This window comes from Corythoichthys intestinalis, chromosome 9 (assembly GCF_030265065.1).
Source record: "Corythoichthys intestinalis isolate RoL2023-P3 chromosome 9, ASM3026506v1, whole genome shotgun sequence".
Lineage (NCBI taxonomy): Eukaryota > Metazoa > Chordata > Actinopteri > Syngnathiformes > Syngnathidae > Corythoichthys > Corythoichthys intestinalis.
The window spans coordinates 14169563-14188071 of record NC_080403.1 but is presented as its reverse complement, the minus strand read 5'-3'; the positions used below and the strand labels follow the sequence as shown (position 1 = coordinate 14188071).

Below are 18509 nucleotides of genomic sequence, written 5' to 3'. Positions count from 1 at the left end.
GAAACACAGGTTCTCGTGTTTGGAGGATAAAGAATACTGAATTGCACCATACCCACTGTGAAGCATGGGGGTGGAAACATCATGCTTTGGGGCCGTTTTTCTGCAAAGGGACCAGGACGACTGATCCGTGTAAAGGAAAGAATCAATGGGGCCATGTATTTAGATTTTGAGTGAAAATCTCCTTCCATCAGCAAGGGCATTGAAGATGAGACGTGGCTGGGTTTTTCAGCATGAAAAATGATACCAAACACATAGCCAGGGCAACAAAGGAGTGGCTTCGTAAGAAGCATTTCAAGGTCCTGGAGTGGCCTAGCCAGTCTCCAGATCTCAACCCAATAGAAAATCTGTGGATGGAGTTGAAAGTCCGTGTTGCCCAACGACAGCCCCAAATCATCACTGCTCTAGAGGAGATCTGCATGGAAGAATGGGCCAAAATACCAGCAACAGTGTGTGAAAAGCTTGTGAAGAGTTACAGAACGCGTTTGGCCTCCGTTATTGCCAACAAAGGGTACATAACGAAGTATTGAGATTAACTTTTGGTATTGACCAAATACTTATTTTCCAACATGATTTACAAATAAATTCTTAAAAAATCAAAGAATTGGAATTTTCTGTTTTTTTTCCCCCCACATTCTGTCTCTCATGGTTGAGGTTTAACCATGTTGACAATTACAGGCCTCTCTAATATTTTCAAGTGGGAAAACTTGCACAATTCGTGGTTGACTAAATACCTATTTGCCCCACTGTATATATATACACATATATACAACGAGGAAAATAATTACTGTATTTGAAAAGTTCTCCCACGTAGAAATGATGGGTGGGTTTGAAATTTTAATGGTAGGTTCTTGTCCACCGTGAGAGACAATCTTAAAAAAAACCCAAAGAATCCAGAAATCACAGTGTATGATTTTTTAAACAATTTATTTGTATTATATTGCTGCAAATAAATAATTGAACGCCTGTCCATTAGCTAGAATTGTGAGCCTCAAAAACCTGTTAGTCACCTTTAAAAAGTCAACCTCCACTCCACTTATTCTCCTAAATAATTGGAGTGGAGGTGGACTTTTTGAGTCTGTCTTTTTGACCTGTTTGAGGCGGTGAACTGCATATAACATATAAACACCTGTCTACACTATACACCCTAAAGAGGTGTCCAAAGACACCAGAGACATAATTTTAGACCATTACAAAGCTGGAAAGAGTTACGGGGCAATTGCCAAGCAGCTTGATGATACAAGATCCACCATTGGAGCGATTATTAGAAAATGGAAGAAGCTAAACATGACTGTCAATCTCCCTCGGACTGGGGCTCCATGCAAGATCTAGCTCGTCTCAATGATCTGAAGAATGGTTCGGAATTAGCCAAGAACTACACAGGAGGAGCTGGTCAATGACCTGTAAGGAGCTGGGACCCCATTTCCAATGGTTTAAAATCATGCATTGCACAGAAGGTTTCCCTGCTTAAACCAGCACATCCCCAGGCCTGTTTTAAGTTTGCCAATGACCGTTTGGATGATTAAGAGGAGTCATTTGAGAAAGTCATGTGGTCATATGAGATCAAAATGGAACTTTTTGGTGTTAATTCCACTCATAGTGTTTGGAGCAAGACAAATGATGAGTACCAACCCTAGAACACCTACCCTACTGTGAAGCTTAGGGGTGGTAGCATAGTGCTTTGGAGATGTTTGTCTGCATATGGGACTGGACGACTCCACTGTATTAAAGAAAAGATGACTAATGCCATGTATTGTGAGATTTTGGGGAATAACCTCCTTCCCTCAGAGCATTGAAAATGGGTCATGACTGGGTCTTCCAGCATGACAATGGCCCGAAGCAGACAGCCAGAATAACCAGGGAGTGGCTTCGTAAAAAGCATATCAAGGTTCTGGAGGGGTTTAGCCAGTCTCCAGAACCTAAACCCAAACAATAGAAAATCTTTGGACGAAGCTCGAACTCTGTGTTTCTCAGTGACAGTCCAGAAACCTGATTGATCTAGAGAAGATCTGCTGCAGTGTATGCAAACCTGGTGAAAAGTCACAGGAAACGTTTGACCTCTGTAATTGCAAACAAAGGCTACAATACCAAATATTGACATTGATTTTCTCAGGTGTTCAAATACTTATTTGCAGGAGTATAATACAAATAATTAGATAACAAATATCATACACTTTAATTTCCGGATTTTTTTAAGATTGTCTCTTACAGTGGACAAGCACCTACCGTAAAAATTTCAAACCCGCCCATCATTACTAAGTCGGAGAATTTAGAACAGGGTGTTCAAATACTTATTTTCCTCACTGTAAATATATAATTTAATATTTACATGTTTCAAACAATTATTTAATGTTCTAATGATAATATACAGATTTATAGGGTTATATATACACTTACTGATATTAGGTATACACAAAAAGCACTACTTGCTTTTAGGTTAACATCATTTTAGGCCAGTGCTCTCACTCACCCTTTCACCTTTGTCACCCTGAGTTCCTTTAGCTCCCTCGACACCATCAAAGCCACGGTCCCCCTAAAAAAGAAGACAATGAGAAATGTCATTGAACATCTATTTAAACACTTCTTCACTTTTAGTAGATCGCTGACCTACCTTGGGCCCCACTAGGCCCTCTTTTCCCGGGATACCTGGGACTCCGGCGGGGCCGACATCCCCCTACACAAAAAACAGAAAAAATAAACATGTTTTGCATGCCACCACGAAAAAATCTGTGATTCCTCCTTTGCTATGTGCCATACCTGATCACCTTTTCTGCCTGGTAGGCCTGGTCGCCCATGAAGGCCATTGTCCCCCTGTTTAAATACACATGCATTTTTTGTTTGTGAAAGTCATATCATTTCTGTTCACAAAAGAAAAATCAGATACGGTATATGTGTTAACCTGAAAACAGATTTTGAATGATAAGGAGCAAAGAAAAATCTAAATCTTTCTGCTCCTTTTTTGTTTAAGTCTTTTCAGAATCTTTAAATATATTTATGATAATCCTCTTAATCCTTGTTAATCTTTGTCACACACAATTTAATTTAGCTCATAACCTCTACATTTACCTCTTCTGATAAATAGTATTCAACATAGTAAAGAATAAAATAACTTTATGAAATTGATATATTAATCTTGACTCGCGTTTCTTTATTGTTGTTGTTCTATGACATTGCAACTCTTTAAAACTGTTTTCGTTTTTGAAAACTAAAGAAAAAAAAATATTTACACCAGCCTTGTACATTGTAAAACTTTCAAATCAACTTAATCATGGAATATCAAAGTGATGGCGGGATCTCTGCTTCTAATGATTTTCAAAGCTCTTTTCTGTAAAAAAAAGACTGTTTTAAATGTTGATTCCCCCCAATTTTTTTGTTTAACGTTATAAATGTATATTTGTTTCGGTACATTCTGTTTTACGTAATGCAATGATAGCTTCCATAATTTCCATTTTGTACAATCTTAGAATGACTTCCAGGTAGGATCTCCATCAATCATCGTTTTTTATTTTATAGAATTTTTATTGTTTCATTAAACAATGTACAGTGTATCACAAAAGTGAGTACACCCCTCGCATTTCTGCAGATATTTAAGTATATCTTTCCATGGGACAACACTGACAAAATGACACTTTGACACAATGAAAAGTAGTCTGTGTGCAGCTTATATAATAGAGTTAATTTATTTTCCTTTCAAAATAACTCAAAATATAGCCACTAATATCCAAACCCCTGGCAACAAAAGTGAGTACACCCCTTAGAAACTATGTACATCCCTAAATGTGCAAATGTAGTACTGCTTGTCATCTTCCCTCCAAAATGTCATGTGACTCGTTACAGGAGTGCTGTCAGCATTGCTGCAGAGATTAAAGAGGTGGGGGGGTCAGCCTGTTAGTGCTCAGACCATACGCCGCACTCTACATCAAATTGGTGTGAATGGCTGTCACCCCAGGAGGACGCTTCTTCTGAAGACGGTACACAAGAAAGCCCGCCCGTCTCATTAGACCATAGGTCATGGTTCCAGTAATCCATGTGCTTTGTTTGTTGACATGTCTTCAGCAAACTGTTTGTGGGCTTTCTTGTGTATTGTCTTCAGAAGAGGCTTCCTCCTGGGGTGACAGCCATGCACACCAATTTTTGATGTAGGGTGCGGCGTATGGTTTGAGCACTAACAGGCTGACCCCCCCACCTCTACAATCTCTGCAGCAATGCTGGCAGCACTCCTGTAGTGAGTCACATGACATTTTGGAGTGAAAATGACAACCAGTACTCAATTTGGACATTTAGGGATGTACGTAGTTTTTAAGGGGTGTACTCACTTTTGTTGCCGGAGCTTTAGATATTAATGGCTATATTTTGAGTTATTTCGAGGGGAAACTAAATGAACTCTATTATAAAAGCTGCACACAGACTACTTTTCATTGTGTCAAAGTGTCATTTTGTCAGTGTTGTCCCATGGAAAGATATTACTTAAATATCTGCAGAAATGCGATAGGTGTACTCACTTTTGTGATACACTGTAAATCGTGCCAACTTGAAATGGAGTGACTGTCTACCACTATTATTATCACATTATCCATCAATCTTCTTCTGCTTTATTTTGAGGCCAGGTCGCCATAGCAGCAGTCTCAGCAACTCTGCAGTGACTGCATCTAGCTCCTCCTGGGTGATCCCAAAGCGTTTCCAGGTCAGCTGGGAGACTAGTTTAACCAGCGTGTTGTAGGTCATTTTCGAGGCCATGTGGGACATGCCTGGAACACCTCACACGGTGAGACATCCAGGTGGCACACTAAGCAGATGCCCGAACCACCTTATTGCGGAGAAGCAGCATCTCCACTCCAAGCCCCTCCTGGAGGACCAAGCTTGGGAAAACCTTGTAGATACCCTGCTAAGGAAACTCATTCGGGCCCCTTGTATCCATAGGTGAGGGTTCAAACATGGACCGACTGGTAAATGGAGACCTTTGCCCATTAGGTTCAGCTACTTCTACAAGACCAGACCAATACAGAGTCTACATCATTGCAGATACTGCTCCCATCTACCTGTCGATCTCCCACCCCATTCTTTCTTCACTTGCCTGGGACTCAGTTAGTAGTATGAGTCATTATTGGACTGCCGGATAGGCTAGTCGATTACTGGTTACTACTGTATCTATTCGTGAACATGGTCCCAAAATACTCCTTCAATAGAGGCAGGACCTCACCCCTGATCTGGATAGGGCATTCCAACTTCTTCTCACTCAGGAATATGGTCTCTGATTCAAATGTGTTGATTTTCATTCCAAACGCTTTCACTCTCTGCTTAGAACCTTCTAGTGAGCGCTGAAGGTCACGGCTTGATGAAGCCAGCAGATTCACATTGTCTCCAAAAAGCAGAGCTAGAATACTGAAGGCACCAAACCGGCTGATCTCAACACCTCAGATGTGCTTAGATATTCTGTCTTGAAAGGTTTATGAACATAATCTGTGACAAAGAGCAACCCTGGCAGAGTCCAAACCTCCCTGGGATAAAATCCAATTTTTTTACCAACAGGGACCAAACCTCTCGTATCGTACCTCCCCCAGTGGGCCCTCCTCTCCAGTAGCCCTGAATTGACCTTACAATGAAGGCTGAGGAATGTGGTAAAATCAAAGTTGGAACACACCCTCCGGTCCCCCGGAAAAGGGGGAACACCACCTTGGTCTGCTGATCCAGCGGCGTTGGATGTCCATGCGATGTTGCTACGGGGTGTCAAGAAAGACAAATCCACAGCATCCAGAGGAAATCTTATAGGATCTCATCCTTGCCACCCAGGAGCTTTTTAACCACCCACCGACGATCTGCAACACCAGCCACCAGGTGCTTGCCATCGTGCCCCACTTCCAGGCCTGGCTCAAAAGGAGGGCCCCAGTGAAAGTGCTGTCCATTTTTTTAACACATCTTGGGGATCATTTTAGTCGTACTTTCTCTGTTCCCTCACCCACAACCTGTTTGCCTCCCATACAGATTAGGTTCTTTAGGACACAAAAATCCTTCCATCACGATAAAGTGACGAATCAGGGAGGGGTTACAAAGTCTTTTTCTGTTTACTTTTTCCCCAACTTAATTTGTTAGCATATATTTAAGCAAAACAAAGGCAAGTTGTTATCATGATGACCTATTTAACTCAATAGCAAAAAGACAGATGTGTTTTTTTCTTGCGTTTCCCAATCTCCTGCTCATCCTTCACCTTCTCTCCTTTGGGTCCATCGCTTCCACAAAGCCCCTTGGATCCTCGGTCGCCCTGGAAACGCAGACAAGTTCATCACAGTGAGAGATGCACGGAGAGGTTTGTGAGTAACAAAGGGGACAAAAATGCACCATCGCAGTCCATCTATAGGCCATCAGTCCTTTCAACTGCCACCGAGACTGATGCATTTTCGCACACACAAAGCAAATGGACATGACAATTGTACATGATAATGGTTACTGAGGGGGCACTTTTAAATAAAAGCAGCAAAACAGCGAAAAAAAGAGAGGAGGTAGCAGACTGAACGATAAATACTATTATCTGTGGATCCACTCACAATGGCAAGTTATTATAGCCCATTACACTTACTGACGATACCACTCATTTCATACAGTAGATACTCTAAAAATTCCGACTGTAGTTATGCCAAGAATGTAATTCGTATGTTCAGCTTCTTATCATTTTCCTGATAGCCCAGAATGTTGTTAGTTTCAATTCATTTTGTTCCAGTGTTCAGATGTAAACAATATTCTTCCAATTTTATATTTTGCCATGTTGTTTGCATATATTTTTCTGTTTAGTTATTTTTTTACTTTCATATTTTTAAATATTGTATGACCTTTTTTGATGTTTGTTTTTCCAAATTCTTATTTGAACATTAACCAGGAGAAAAACTATTAAATATTAAAAACCTCTTTTTCAGTATGTGTCCTGGCTAAGAACAGGTAACAAAGCAACAAAGACGAATAATCAACAGCCATCCATCCAGGAAAAGTTGAATACAACTACAGTGGTACCTCTACATACGAAGTTAATTCGTTCAAGGACCTTGTAAGTTGAAATGGTCGTATGTCGAGCAGGATTTTACCATAAGAATACATTATAATTACATTAATTTGTTCCACAGCCCTAAAACCTATACTAAATCCTTAATAAATACTGATGGTACAATTACAAATGGCAATTACATATAGCAAAACAAATAAATTATTAATAAAAACTGTAATGATAAGATAATAATAATAATTATTATTCCTGTAATAATGTAATGAATCGGGTTCTAATGTGGCGGACGTGTTTTGCGTGTTGTACCTGAGCGTGCCACGTCGCTGACGTGACAGAGAGAGGAAGCGGTGCTGTTGAGAGTTTACTTTCACTTTTAATGTATTGTTGAGAACACCGTCAACCGCGGTGACAGTAGGCGTGTTGTGCTGGACAAGTTCTGAAGTAAATGATGAAAAACCTGACGAAGGTGGCCATTTCTTTGGTGATCTTACCACAATAATAATTGTCACCTTAACATATAAAGACTGGCAAACGGATGTCGGAGGAGGACCGTGAAGATAGTAGACATTCTACGGCTGTATTGTTGAGACAGTTCACGGATGCGCACCCCAAGCTTATATTTTTCTATCATTTGCATCTTCATTTCTTTGGTAAGCGTCACTTTTTTCCTTGTTTTACCACCTGTACCAACCTTTTTGAAACCAGTGTTGATTTCTCTCAAAAGAAAATCTGCATTGAGGCGCTGACATGTCATCGTATTTCAAGCGTGTCGTCGGATGTAGAAAGAAATGGCGAGTCAAATTTTACGTCGCATGTCGAAAAGATCTTGTGTTAAAGCCATCGTTTGTCGAGGTACCACTGTATTTCTAAGTAGGAAATTTCTGTCAGAATTTGACTACAATGTCTTAAAAAACAATTCTGATCAGACCACAACATCAGTCATTTCATAAATTGTTCCAGGAAAAGCTGTCTGAAACCCTAAGCGACCCGCTGTACAGACACAGTATGAAAATCTGAGATCAAGGTTGATATTGGGTCCTTCCTTAAATTCTTCACCCACACACAATTTTATGCAGCTTCTCTTTTTCAAAAATTTTCACTTAGGTAAAATTTATATTCACACCCCCAGTCTAATCAATTTAATGCACTTATACGATTTTTAGTAGCATTTATTCACCCCTGAAAGTCATTTCATGATTGAAACCAAATGGCCAGAACTCAGTGACCTCAGTTACCTTTATTCCTCTCATTCCGATGATACCAATCTCTCCTTTATCACCCTTGCGCCCGAGCAACCCGTCTTTTCCAGGTAAACCCTGCAAAAAGAAAGAACACACACGCACACACTCATTTATTGCTCGCCTTGTTTTGCAGAGCCAAGCCAAACAAGGACTATAGAAGATTAGAATTATATTTGGGTATAAGGAAACAGACCGCTTCACCAGGCACTCCGGCCTGACCTGCTTCTCCCTGTAAATACAAAAACACTAATTAGAGCAGAAAGATGGTGATTTGCACCAACTACTATTTGGCCTAGCTATTAATTTTGATGCAGATTTAATTATAATGATCATCCATGTAGAGCGCCGTTGCTTGCCTTCTGTCCACCAGGACCGCGTGCACCAGGGAATCCAGTGGAGCCTCTTTCTCCAGGCTCTCCCCTCAGCCCCTGATGATCAGTGCATTGAGTGGGAGTCAGATGATGAATATTACATGCATTGTGTTCTTTTATTAAGATTTCATAGTCCGCAAATGTTTACCCAGTTGATCACTGATTCAACAAAAATTACATTTTAGGTTTCTTTACTTCAAAAACGTACAGAGTACAATAAAGATGTTACACAAATCCACAATGACTTTTGAATCAACACGTTATAAATGAAATGGAGCAATAGGAAGAATACAGTATATTTGTTATTCATGCCCTAAACTAAAATAATCTGTGCTCTGCCAGTTCTAATACGGTATCTAGACCTAAAAGTATATGTACCCAGGGGCGCTGGAACTCACTTACAGCAAGGGGTGCTGAGGATTTTATTTTGTTTTTCCCATCCATAAACAACCGTTTCGGTCCAAATTTGTCATGTTCGCGCTCTTTCTCCATTCAAGGCGTGAACAATGGCAGTATATATGCATGCTGGATAGTTTACGTACTACTACTAGGCTACTATAAAGTTCTATTTCACCTACAGTGTGTTGGAGTTTTTGTATTGGAAAAAAAAGCACCCCGTGTATTATATATTAAAAGTCTCCGCAGCTAGGCACGCAATGACACAAATACATTTGAAAACTAAAAGGTCCATTAAGCCTTGGTTTAACACTCACTTTTCACAACACTCAAATACATTGCACATGAATATCTAACAGCGCTCTGCACGGCGGCAGCTCAACAGCAACAACATATGGCTACAATGCAGGCTATTTGAAGTTCTCCACAGTCTAAATCTGCAGCTAACTTTTTTTCGCTGGGCACAATTATAAACTATCATAATCATCTTCATTTTCTACCTCGGATAGAATTTTAGAAAATGTCGCTGTTCTTGTAAAGACAAAATAGCTAATTGGTTTTTGCGCCGTGTTAACGCCTCCTCTGTCAACAATTAGCTTTTCCGTTCCAATAACGCCTTATCCAACGTGACCTGGTAGCAAGCAAGGTGTCAGGTGGTGACCATGTTATTAACAAAGAAAAAAAAATCACCATGTATATTTCATCCCAAAGTTATATGTTTCAATAGGATTTATTTATTTTTAACACAAATTTTTTTTTACCAAAACACTATTTTCTCCTCAACACTAGGGGGTGCTGCAGCACCCTAAGCACCCCACGTCCCGCTCTACTGAATGTACCCTTATCTGTCAAATTTGCGTTGTATAAATTTCATGCTTCACATTAAATCACATGGTGAATTTTCCAAACTATTATGTCTTTATTGAATATTATTTGCTTTATGTCCACAGTATGGTACTTGAAGTTTTATTTCTGGCGAAGAGTTAATGAAAGACAAAAATATCTTGCCATCTGTAGTCTGATTAGAGTTGAGGCACTCACCTGCTCCCCCGGTGGGCCCTCTTGCCCCTTTGTGCCTTTTTCACCTTGCACACCTTTTGGTCCCCTGTCACCCTAAAATAGATCGAATGGAATGAGTTTAACAAAAAGAAAACATCTTGGTCAGTGATGTGAAATTGTGTTCTTTCTCTAACTTGTTCTCCTATGTTGCCCTTTTCTCCAGGAGGGCCCCCAATCAGCATTGTGTCCCCCTGTAATAAACAATATTGTATTAAAACTAAGACTTAGAGCCACAACATGTAGATAAAACTTAATACTATATGCGCAACGGTTCACAAGTGAACACCCACTACATTTTCCCAAATAAATTTTACAACTCTTTATCCACAAAACTTTCGGCTGAAAATAGTTAAAATTGCATTTTCAGTTTTCGGTTGAAAGACCGAAAGTTTACCAGCGAATAGTTTGAAGAACAGTAGTCCTCTTGTGATGACGCATTTAAAACATGGCGAGAAGCAACACTACTGGGTCACAGCCAACTTGTTTGGAAGTATTTTGAGGTATCAAAGACATACCAGTATATACTGTAAATGATTAAATGAAGGAAAATAGATTTGCTTCATCACTGCTACACGCTTGTTCTGAAATTGCATTTCATCTATGTCCTGCGTCACATCGAGTACAGTGCATTTGAGCCCATGTGTGAATAGTTTGGAGTTAAATCAAGCGAGCAGTATACAAACAAAGTAATATTTAAATGAAGACATGTGCATTTGCTGTGGTTTAGTACAATAATTTTATGGCATGACCACTGGTACTAGTAAGTGATTGTTATTTTAAAATGAGAAACATTGCTCTGTGAGTCCTTAGGTGCTGCTAACCTAACCTTGAGTATGGTATTATTTCACGTGAACGTACTTCATCAGTATTACTTAACCTTAATTAACAGTTACTGAATGTTTTTTGGACCCTTATTGTAAAGTGTAGCACGTGTCCCTTAACTAAGAAATTATAAATGCTTAAGTCCTCCCCCTCCTCCCCCCTTAACCTTTATTAACCATTACTTAATGCTTTTTGGACCCTTATTGTAAAGTGTAGCACATGTGTCCCTTAACTTAGAAATTATAAATGCTTAAGTTAACAAACCATAACCCTACATAGGCCTATATATATTTCCAATTTTAATAAACCATTAGGCTAGGTTCATACTACAGGTCTTAATGCACAAATCCGATTTTTTGCCATATCTGTTTTTTTGGCGTGCCCGCTCAGACTGCTTTTGTCCATTGAGACCGTTCAAGTATCACGCATGCGCACTAATTCACAGTCCGACACGCGCTGAGCAAGAAGACCGGCATGCGCAGAAGCCTCAAAACAAATTACACACGCTAGCTGTATATGTCATTCCAGAGTGATAATATTTTGATTTCCAAAAAGAGGACACAAATAACAGACATTCATAATCCCCGTTTTGTCTTTTTATGGACTGATAGAACGCATTCACGCACACACGTGAGCCTTGACGTGTGTGCGTGAAATGACGTGGGTGCGTCATTTTGCCCCGACTCGGCCATGTGTGCAATAATGAAATAATGCTCATTCGGCGCACAGAATGAAAAACGAAAATTGTAAGGCTTATTCTTTTCTTCATTTTATTTTTTATGACTGTGGTCAAGCCCGCTTCGTGCTTAAAAGCAGAGTTCAAGCTAGGCGCTAATGCCTTCATGGTTGCCGTCCTCCGTGCCTCTTGCTGTTTGCTGATGTAATTGCTGCATGAATTGCAATTTAGGAGTCTAGAAAGTTCAGACCGCCAGTCACGTTCTGAAAAAAAGGCTACGTTCATACTACAGGTGTTAATGCACGAATCCGATTTTTTGGTGTTTTTCCGACTCGAGTGAGGCATTAACTTGACGGTCTGAACGTGACAAGTCGCATAGAACTGGACCATTTCAAATCTGATCTGGGTCACTTTTGTATGTGGTTCAAATCCGATCTGGGTCACATTTTTCCAGACTGTCGCGGCAGTCTGTACTGTCCACTCTCCCAAATCGGATTTCATGCAGCAATTACGTCATCAAATAGCGAGAGAGACGCTACCGTACCGGTGCAGCTGTGCGTTATTAGTGCCTAGCTTGCAGTGAACACGGCTTTTTGGGAAGGGCTGGGCTTGACAACAGTCATAAAAAATGAAAATGGGTTGAGGATAACCCTGAGAATGCTCAGTTTTCTCTCTGCTCCAAGTGAGCAATATTTCAACATTGCCTACACGGCCGAGAGTTGGGGCAAACTGCCCGTATGTGTGTGTGACATGCACGGACAGTGCGTGCATGCTATCGATCCATATAAACTTTGAATATAAGACTAAACGGGGATTATTTATGTCTGTTATTTGTGTCCTCCTTTTGAAAAGCAAAATATGATATCCCTGGAATGACGGATGACGTGTGTCATTTGTTTTGATGCTTCTGCGCATGCGGGTCTTCTTACTCAGCGCGTGTCGGACTTCGAATTAGTGCGCATGCGTAATACTTGAACGGGCACGCCAAAAAAACGGATATGACAAAAAATCAGATTCGTGCGTTAAGACCTGTAGTATGAACTTAGCCAAAGTGGCCCAGATCAGATTTGAACCACATACGAAAGTGACTCAGATCGGATTTGAAATGGTCCACTTCTATGCGACTTGTCCCATTCAGACCGTCAAGTTAATGCCTGACTCGAGTCGGAAAAACACAAAAAAATCGGATTTGTGCATTAAGACCTGTAGTATGAACCTAGCCTTGGTTACTGTCTGGTTATGCATTAACTAACGCATTAACTAATGCTTTAACTCATGTTAATTAATATATTAATAAATGGTAGATAAGCAATTATATTCATTGTTGTAATGTTACTTATACATTATTCATTCATTCATTTTCCATGCCGCTTTATCTCACGAGGGTTGCGGAGGTGCTGGAGCCTATCCCAGCTAACTACGGACAGTATTGTCTAAAAATGCATTAACTAATGTTAATTCAGGGACCCTTATTGTAACTTGTTACCAAAAAAAAAAACACGTTCTAAAAATGTTCCAATCCCACTGAATTATTTTTAAGCAAGAATAATGTAGAAAAATACTTGCGTTTATTTAATGGTTCATTGAGTCAGTCCACTCAAATCCTCGCACGCTGCTGATACCACACACACAATGAATTGCCACTCACACTATCGCAAGTGTTTAAACATGCTCAATGATGTGGCGTCTTTTAAGTATAGCACTCCCAGGCTTCTCTGGCAACATCAAGGGCTCAACAGCTGTCACTCATCGTTAAAGAGGAAAGCAGGACGGAGAGAGATCAGACTGGGACATCACTAGTTTGTTGGCTTGTGGCTGGCGCTGCGTTGGCGCATCACATTAGAAGTATCTAAGGTATCGATAATCATAAAAAAGTATAGATGCTCGGATCGTGACATGGATCGCGATATATCGCCTGATGATATTTTTTCCCAGCTCTAGCATTCATCAAGATTTCATTGGCCATGACCTCCACCAAACAGAAAGCTACAACAAAGCCAGCACCTCTGCCATAGAATGCGTTCAGAGTTTGCCACAAAATGCTCACTGTCCCTATCCTAAGCGGTTTCGGAATTTTCTCCTTTCAAACAAAATTCATCGAGACTCAGGGGTCGTAGAACATTTCGGAAAATGTTTGCGTTCTTGTGAGAAGGGACTATTCGTTTAAAAAAAAAAAAAAAGTCATGCCAAGGCAAAGGGCATTAATTTGAAAATAATGATTTTTTTTTTTTTAATGAAATAAAAAATGAATTGCAAACATGAGTATTATTTGGCCTTTCGGGTTTTCGGCCAAGTGTTTCCAACATTCAGTTTTCGGTTTTGGCAAAGAATTTTGCTTTCGGTAAAGCCCTAATATATACACTGCTGGCCAAAAGTAATGGCACCCCTGCAATTCTGTCAAATAATGCTGAATTCCTCCCCCAAAATGTTTACAATTAGAAATGCTTTGGTAGTAACATCTTGATTTATTAAGAGAATGAAAAAAAAAAAAAAAATTATCATTTTACACAAAACTCCTCCCAAAATGGGCCAGACAAAATTATTGGCACCCTCAGCCTAATACTTGGTAGCACAACCTTTAGACAAAATAACTGCGAACAACCGCCTCCGGTATCCATCAATGAGTTTCTTACAACGCTCTGCTGGAATTTTAGACTATTGTTCTTTGGCCAAATGCTCCAGGTCTCTGAGATTTGAAGGGTGCCTTCTCCAAACTTCCATTTTCAGATCTTTCCATGGGTGTCCTATGGGATTCAGGTCTGGACTCATTGCTGACCACTTTAGAAGTCTCCAGTGCTCTCTCTCAAACAATTTTCTAGTGCTTTTTGAAGTGTGTTTTGGGTCATTGTCGTGCTGGAAGACCCATGACCTCTGAGGGAGACCCAGCTTTCTCACATTCGACCCTACATTATGCTTCAAAATTTGTTGATAGTCTTTAGACTTCATAATGCCATGCACACGGTCAAGCAGTCCAGTGCCAAAGGCAGCAAAGCAACCCCAAAAGATCAGGGAACCTCCGCCATGTTTGACTGTGGGGACCGTGTTGTTTTCTTTGAAGGCCTCGTTTTTTTCCCATTAAACTCTATGTTGATGCCTTTTCCCAAAAAGCTCTACTTCTGTCTCATCTGACCAGAGGACATTCTTCCAAAATGTTTTTGGCTCTCTCAAATAAGTTTTGGCAAACTCCAGCCTGGCTTTTTCATGTCTCTGGGACATAAGTGGGGTCTTCCTGGGTATCCTACCATTGAGTCCCTTTTCATTCAGATGTCGACGGACACTACAGGTTGACTCTGTTGTACCCTCGGACTGCAGGACAGCTTGAACTTGTTTGGATGTTACTGAAGGTTTTTTATCCACCATCTGAACAATCTTTCGTTGAAATCTCTCGTCAATTTTTTTTCCGTCCACATCAAGGGAGGTTAGCCACAGTGCCATGGGCTTTACACATTTTGATGACACTGCGCACGGTAGACACAGGAACATTCAGGTCTTTGGAGATGGATTTGTAGCCTTGAGATTGCTCATGCCTCCTCACAATTTTGCTTCTCAAGTCTTCAGACAGTTCTTTGGTCTTATTCCTTTTCTTCATGCTTAGTGTGGTACACACAAGGAAACAGGACAGAGGTTGAGTCAAATTTAATCCATTTTAACTAGCTGCAAGTGTATTTAGTTATTTACCACCACCTGTTATGTACCACAGGTAAGTAAAAGGAACTGTTAATTACACACATTGGAGAAGCATCATATGATTTTTCAAAGGGTGCCAATACTTTTGTCCGACCCATTTTTGGAGTTTTTCTATTCTCTTTTGTGTTTTTTTCATTGCAAGCAAAATAAATGAAGATATTACTACCAAAACATTTGTAATTGCAATCATTTTCTGGGAGAAATTGAGCATCTTCCGACAGAATTGCAGGGGTGCCAATACCTTTGGCCTGCAGTGGAGATATATACTGTATTTCTTTGTGTTTAGTTTCTGTTTGTTTGGCTGTTTATGCATATGAATCACCACAGGATAGTGACAGGCAGACCACTTCAGTGGAGTTTATTAGATATTAACATGCACACACCTTTTCTCCTCTCTCCCCTTGCAGGCCCACATCTCCCTGCAAACAAACAACACAACAATAACAAAAGGACAAAATGAGCAAAACATTTAATCCGAGCATGTCAATGCAATTTAATTCACATGAGCAGAATGCTCATGGGATGATGCTCGCATGATGATATGAACAAATGGGAAAAGGTCCATCATTAGTATTCACCTTTTCTCCCCGAGCTCCGCGCACCCCAGGTGGACCCTGACGGATGGGCACAAATGCACACACACACACATACACAATTATACAGTTTCACAATGGAGAGCAATGACTGTTCTCAAAAAAGTAGTGAGAAATTGACTTGCTGAAAAAAAAAAACTTACTAATTTGAAATAATGGGGAAATGCGGCTTTTCAAGGCAACAAATCTGTTTTTTCTTGATAATTTTTCTATATCTTGTGCAAATATACTTAATATGTCTGACAAATCTTTAAACAGGATACTGTTTCAAATCATGTCTTAATAAAGCATACAAGACATCAGAGTAAGGCATTTATTTGAAAATTAGTATACAGTGTTGTGAAAGTAGAAAACCACTTGCTGTTTGGAATCATATAAATGCCACAATAATTGCACGTTTTTTATACCCACACCAAAAAAATATTAAACTGTGAAAGCCAATGGACAGTTGAATCAGTTGGCTAGTACTACTATCACTCCAAGCTTAGGTCATTTAGCTATTTGTTGAAGCATGTTTATTTCTTACTTATTTCATCATCATATCTAATGTATGTGCACCATCATATTATTATTCATTCAACTAGACCCACTGCTATCCACCCACATAAACAGATGCACATACCCCTTCTGTCACACAGCATATGTAGTATGCACAGTCAAAAGATCGCAAATCAAGTACTCTCATTCCATCAATAATTTGTAGTTGGAAATCCTGAGTTGGGATACTAGTGTTGCATCGAGACAGACACTCTACTAAAAAATTTGTCATGGGTACCAGGGAGCACTAAGAATTATCGTGCCAATGCTGCGCAATATGTACCTTTCGATATCTACTTTCCATCCCCCGGTCGCCATAAAATAAAAACATTGAAGAAAAAAAAACTAGCACTGGCCACCCCTTCCTTCCAAGACGATCATAGATATCAAATCGTGGGGCATCCGAGCACCCTTCTTCTGTGAATTTAAATGCGTTTATCACTAATAGACGTACTATTCATTTGAAGTGGGACAGGTGGCAGCGAATTATTCGCAGCCACCTGTCTCACTTCAAATGGATTGGACGTCTAGCGCCGTCAATGGCAGCCACTGAGTATATAGCACATGCTTTGACATTGATAAAATAATCTTTTAAAAATTAGTCAAGAAGTAAACCGGTCATGACTTCATTTAAATGTCAATGCATTGACTTTAACGGGAATGTCGCCCCCTTGTTAGCAGGGCCGATGAAAGGTCTTTTTCATGCTTCTGTCATGAATTGAAGTGAGTTTATTACCAATAGACGTCCAAATTCACTTGAAGCGGGAGTGTGGCAGCGAATGAATGAACTGCAAACCCTCTCACTTCAGTTGGATTGTACAGTGTATCACAAAAGTGAGTACACCCCTCGCTTTCTGCAGATATTTAAGTGTATCTTTTCATGGGACAACACTGACAAAATGACACTTTGACACAATGAAAAGTAGTCTGTATGCAGGTTATATAATAGAGTTAATTTATTTCCCCCTCAAAATAACTCAAAATATAGCCATTAATATCTAAGCCCCTGGCAACAAAAGTGAAAGTGAAAAAGCGTACATCCCTAAATGTCCAAATTGAGTACTGCTTGTCATTTTCCCTCCAAAATGTCATGTGACTCGTTACAGGAGGGCTGTCAGCATTGCTGCAGAGATTGAAGAGGTGGGGGGTCAGCCTGTTAGTGCTCAGACCATACACCGCACTCTACATCAAATTGGTGTGCATGGCTGTCACCCCAGGAATAAGCCTCTTGTGAAGACGGTACAAATGAAAGCCCACAAACAGTTTGCTGATGACATGTCAACAAAGGACATGGATTACTGGAACCATGTCCTATGGTCTGATGAGACGGCCGGGCTTTCTTGTGTACCGTCTTCAGAAAAGGCTTCCAAAAATTGTGTATTTTTCCAATAAAACTGGAATCAGTACATTGGCGGATACCACACAGGCAGTTATGGGAACCGGTACTGGAAGCAAACGAAATGTATCGGTACAACACTAATGGATACAAATAAATTGATATAAAAACTATATTACATAGAACTACAAGTTTTAGACCGATGGGTATGACCATTATTGTATTTGTCCAATGACGGTAAAGACTAAGTGATGATAGAGCTAAAGGCTGGAAATATAAAATATTTCAACAAAGGTTAGCAGTGCATGTTCTCTTTTAAGGCTAGAGCAGGGATGGTCATTTAAAATGATGGTGTATTTAAGTAGCCTGTTCGTTGTGTCTATATCTTCATGCAATCAGTACATCAGTCAGGTCAAATTCATATATTACATTTAGGAAAAAATTACCCTCTTGATACCCCCCCGAAACATATCAGAGGTTTACATACAGTTGTGGTCAAAAGTTTACATACACTTGTGAAGAGCATAATGTCATGGCTCTCTTGATTTTCCAGTTATTTCTACAACTCTGATTTTTCTCTGATAGAGTGATTGGAACAGATACTTCTTTCTCACAAAAACATTCATGAAGTTTGGTTCTTTTATGACTTTATTATGGGTGAACAGAAAAAAGTGATCAAATCTGCTGGGTCAAAAATATACATACAGCAGCGCTAATATTTGGTAACATGTCCCTTGGCCATTTTCACTTCATTTAGGCGCTTTTGGTAGCCATCCACAAGCTTCTGGCAAGCTTCTGGTTGA

General features: G+C 40.0%; 1 protein-coding gene across 1 annotated transcript in view; it reads right to left on the bottom strand.

Annotated features, from left to right (window-relative positions):
* Positions 1-18509, bottom strand: part of col7a1 (collagen, type VII, alpha 1) — a 117996-nt gene that overhangs the window by 6951 nt on the left and 92536 nt on the right. The window contains exons 98-108 of the mRNA XM_057845589.1: positions 15819-15854; positions 15624-15659; positions 10190-10246; positions 10038-10109; positions 8586-8657; positions 8423-8458; positions 8224-8304; positions 6203-6256; positions 2755-2808; positions 2609-2671; positions 2468-2530 (exon numbers count right to left, since the gene is read on the bottom strand). Coding sequence (XP_057701572.1) covers positions 2468-2530; positions 2609-2671; positions 2755-2808; positions 6203-6256; positions 8224-8304; positions 8423-8458; positions 8586-8657; positions 10038-10109; positions 10190-10246; positions 15624-15659; positions 15819-15854 — 624 coding nt within the window. The remainder of the gene's footprint in view (positions 1-2467; positions 2531-2608; positions 2672-2754; positions 2809-6202; positions 6257-8223; positions 8305-8422; positions 8459-8585; positions 8658-10037; positions 10110-10189; positions 10247-15623; positions 15660-15818; positions 15855-18509) is intronic.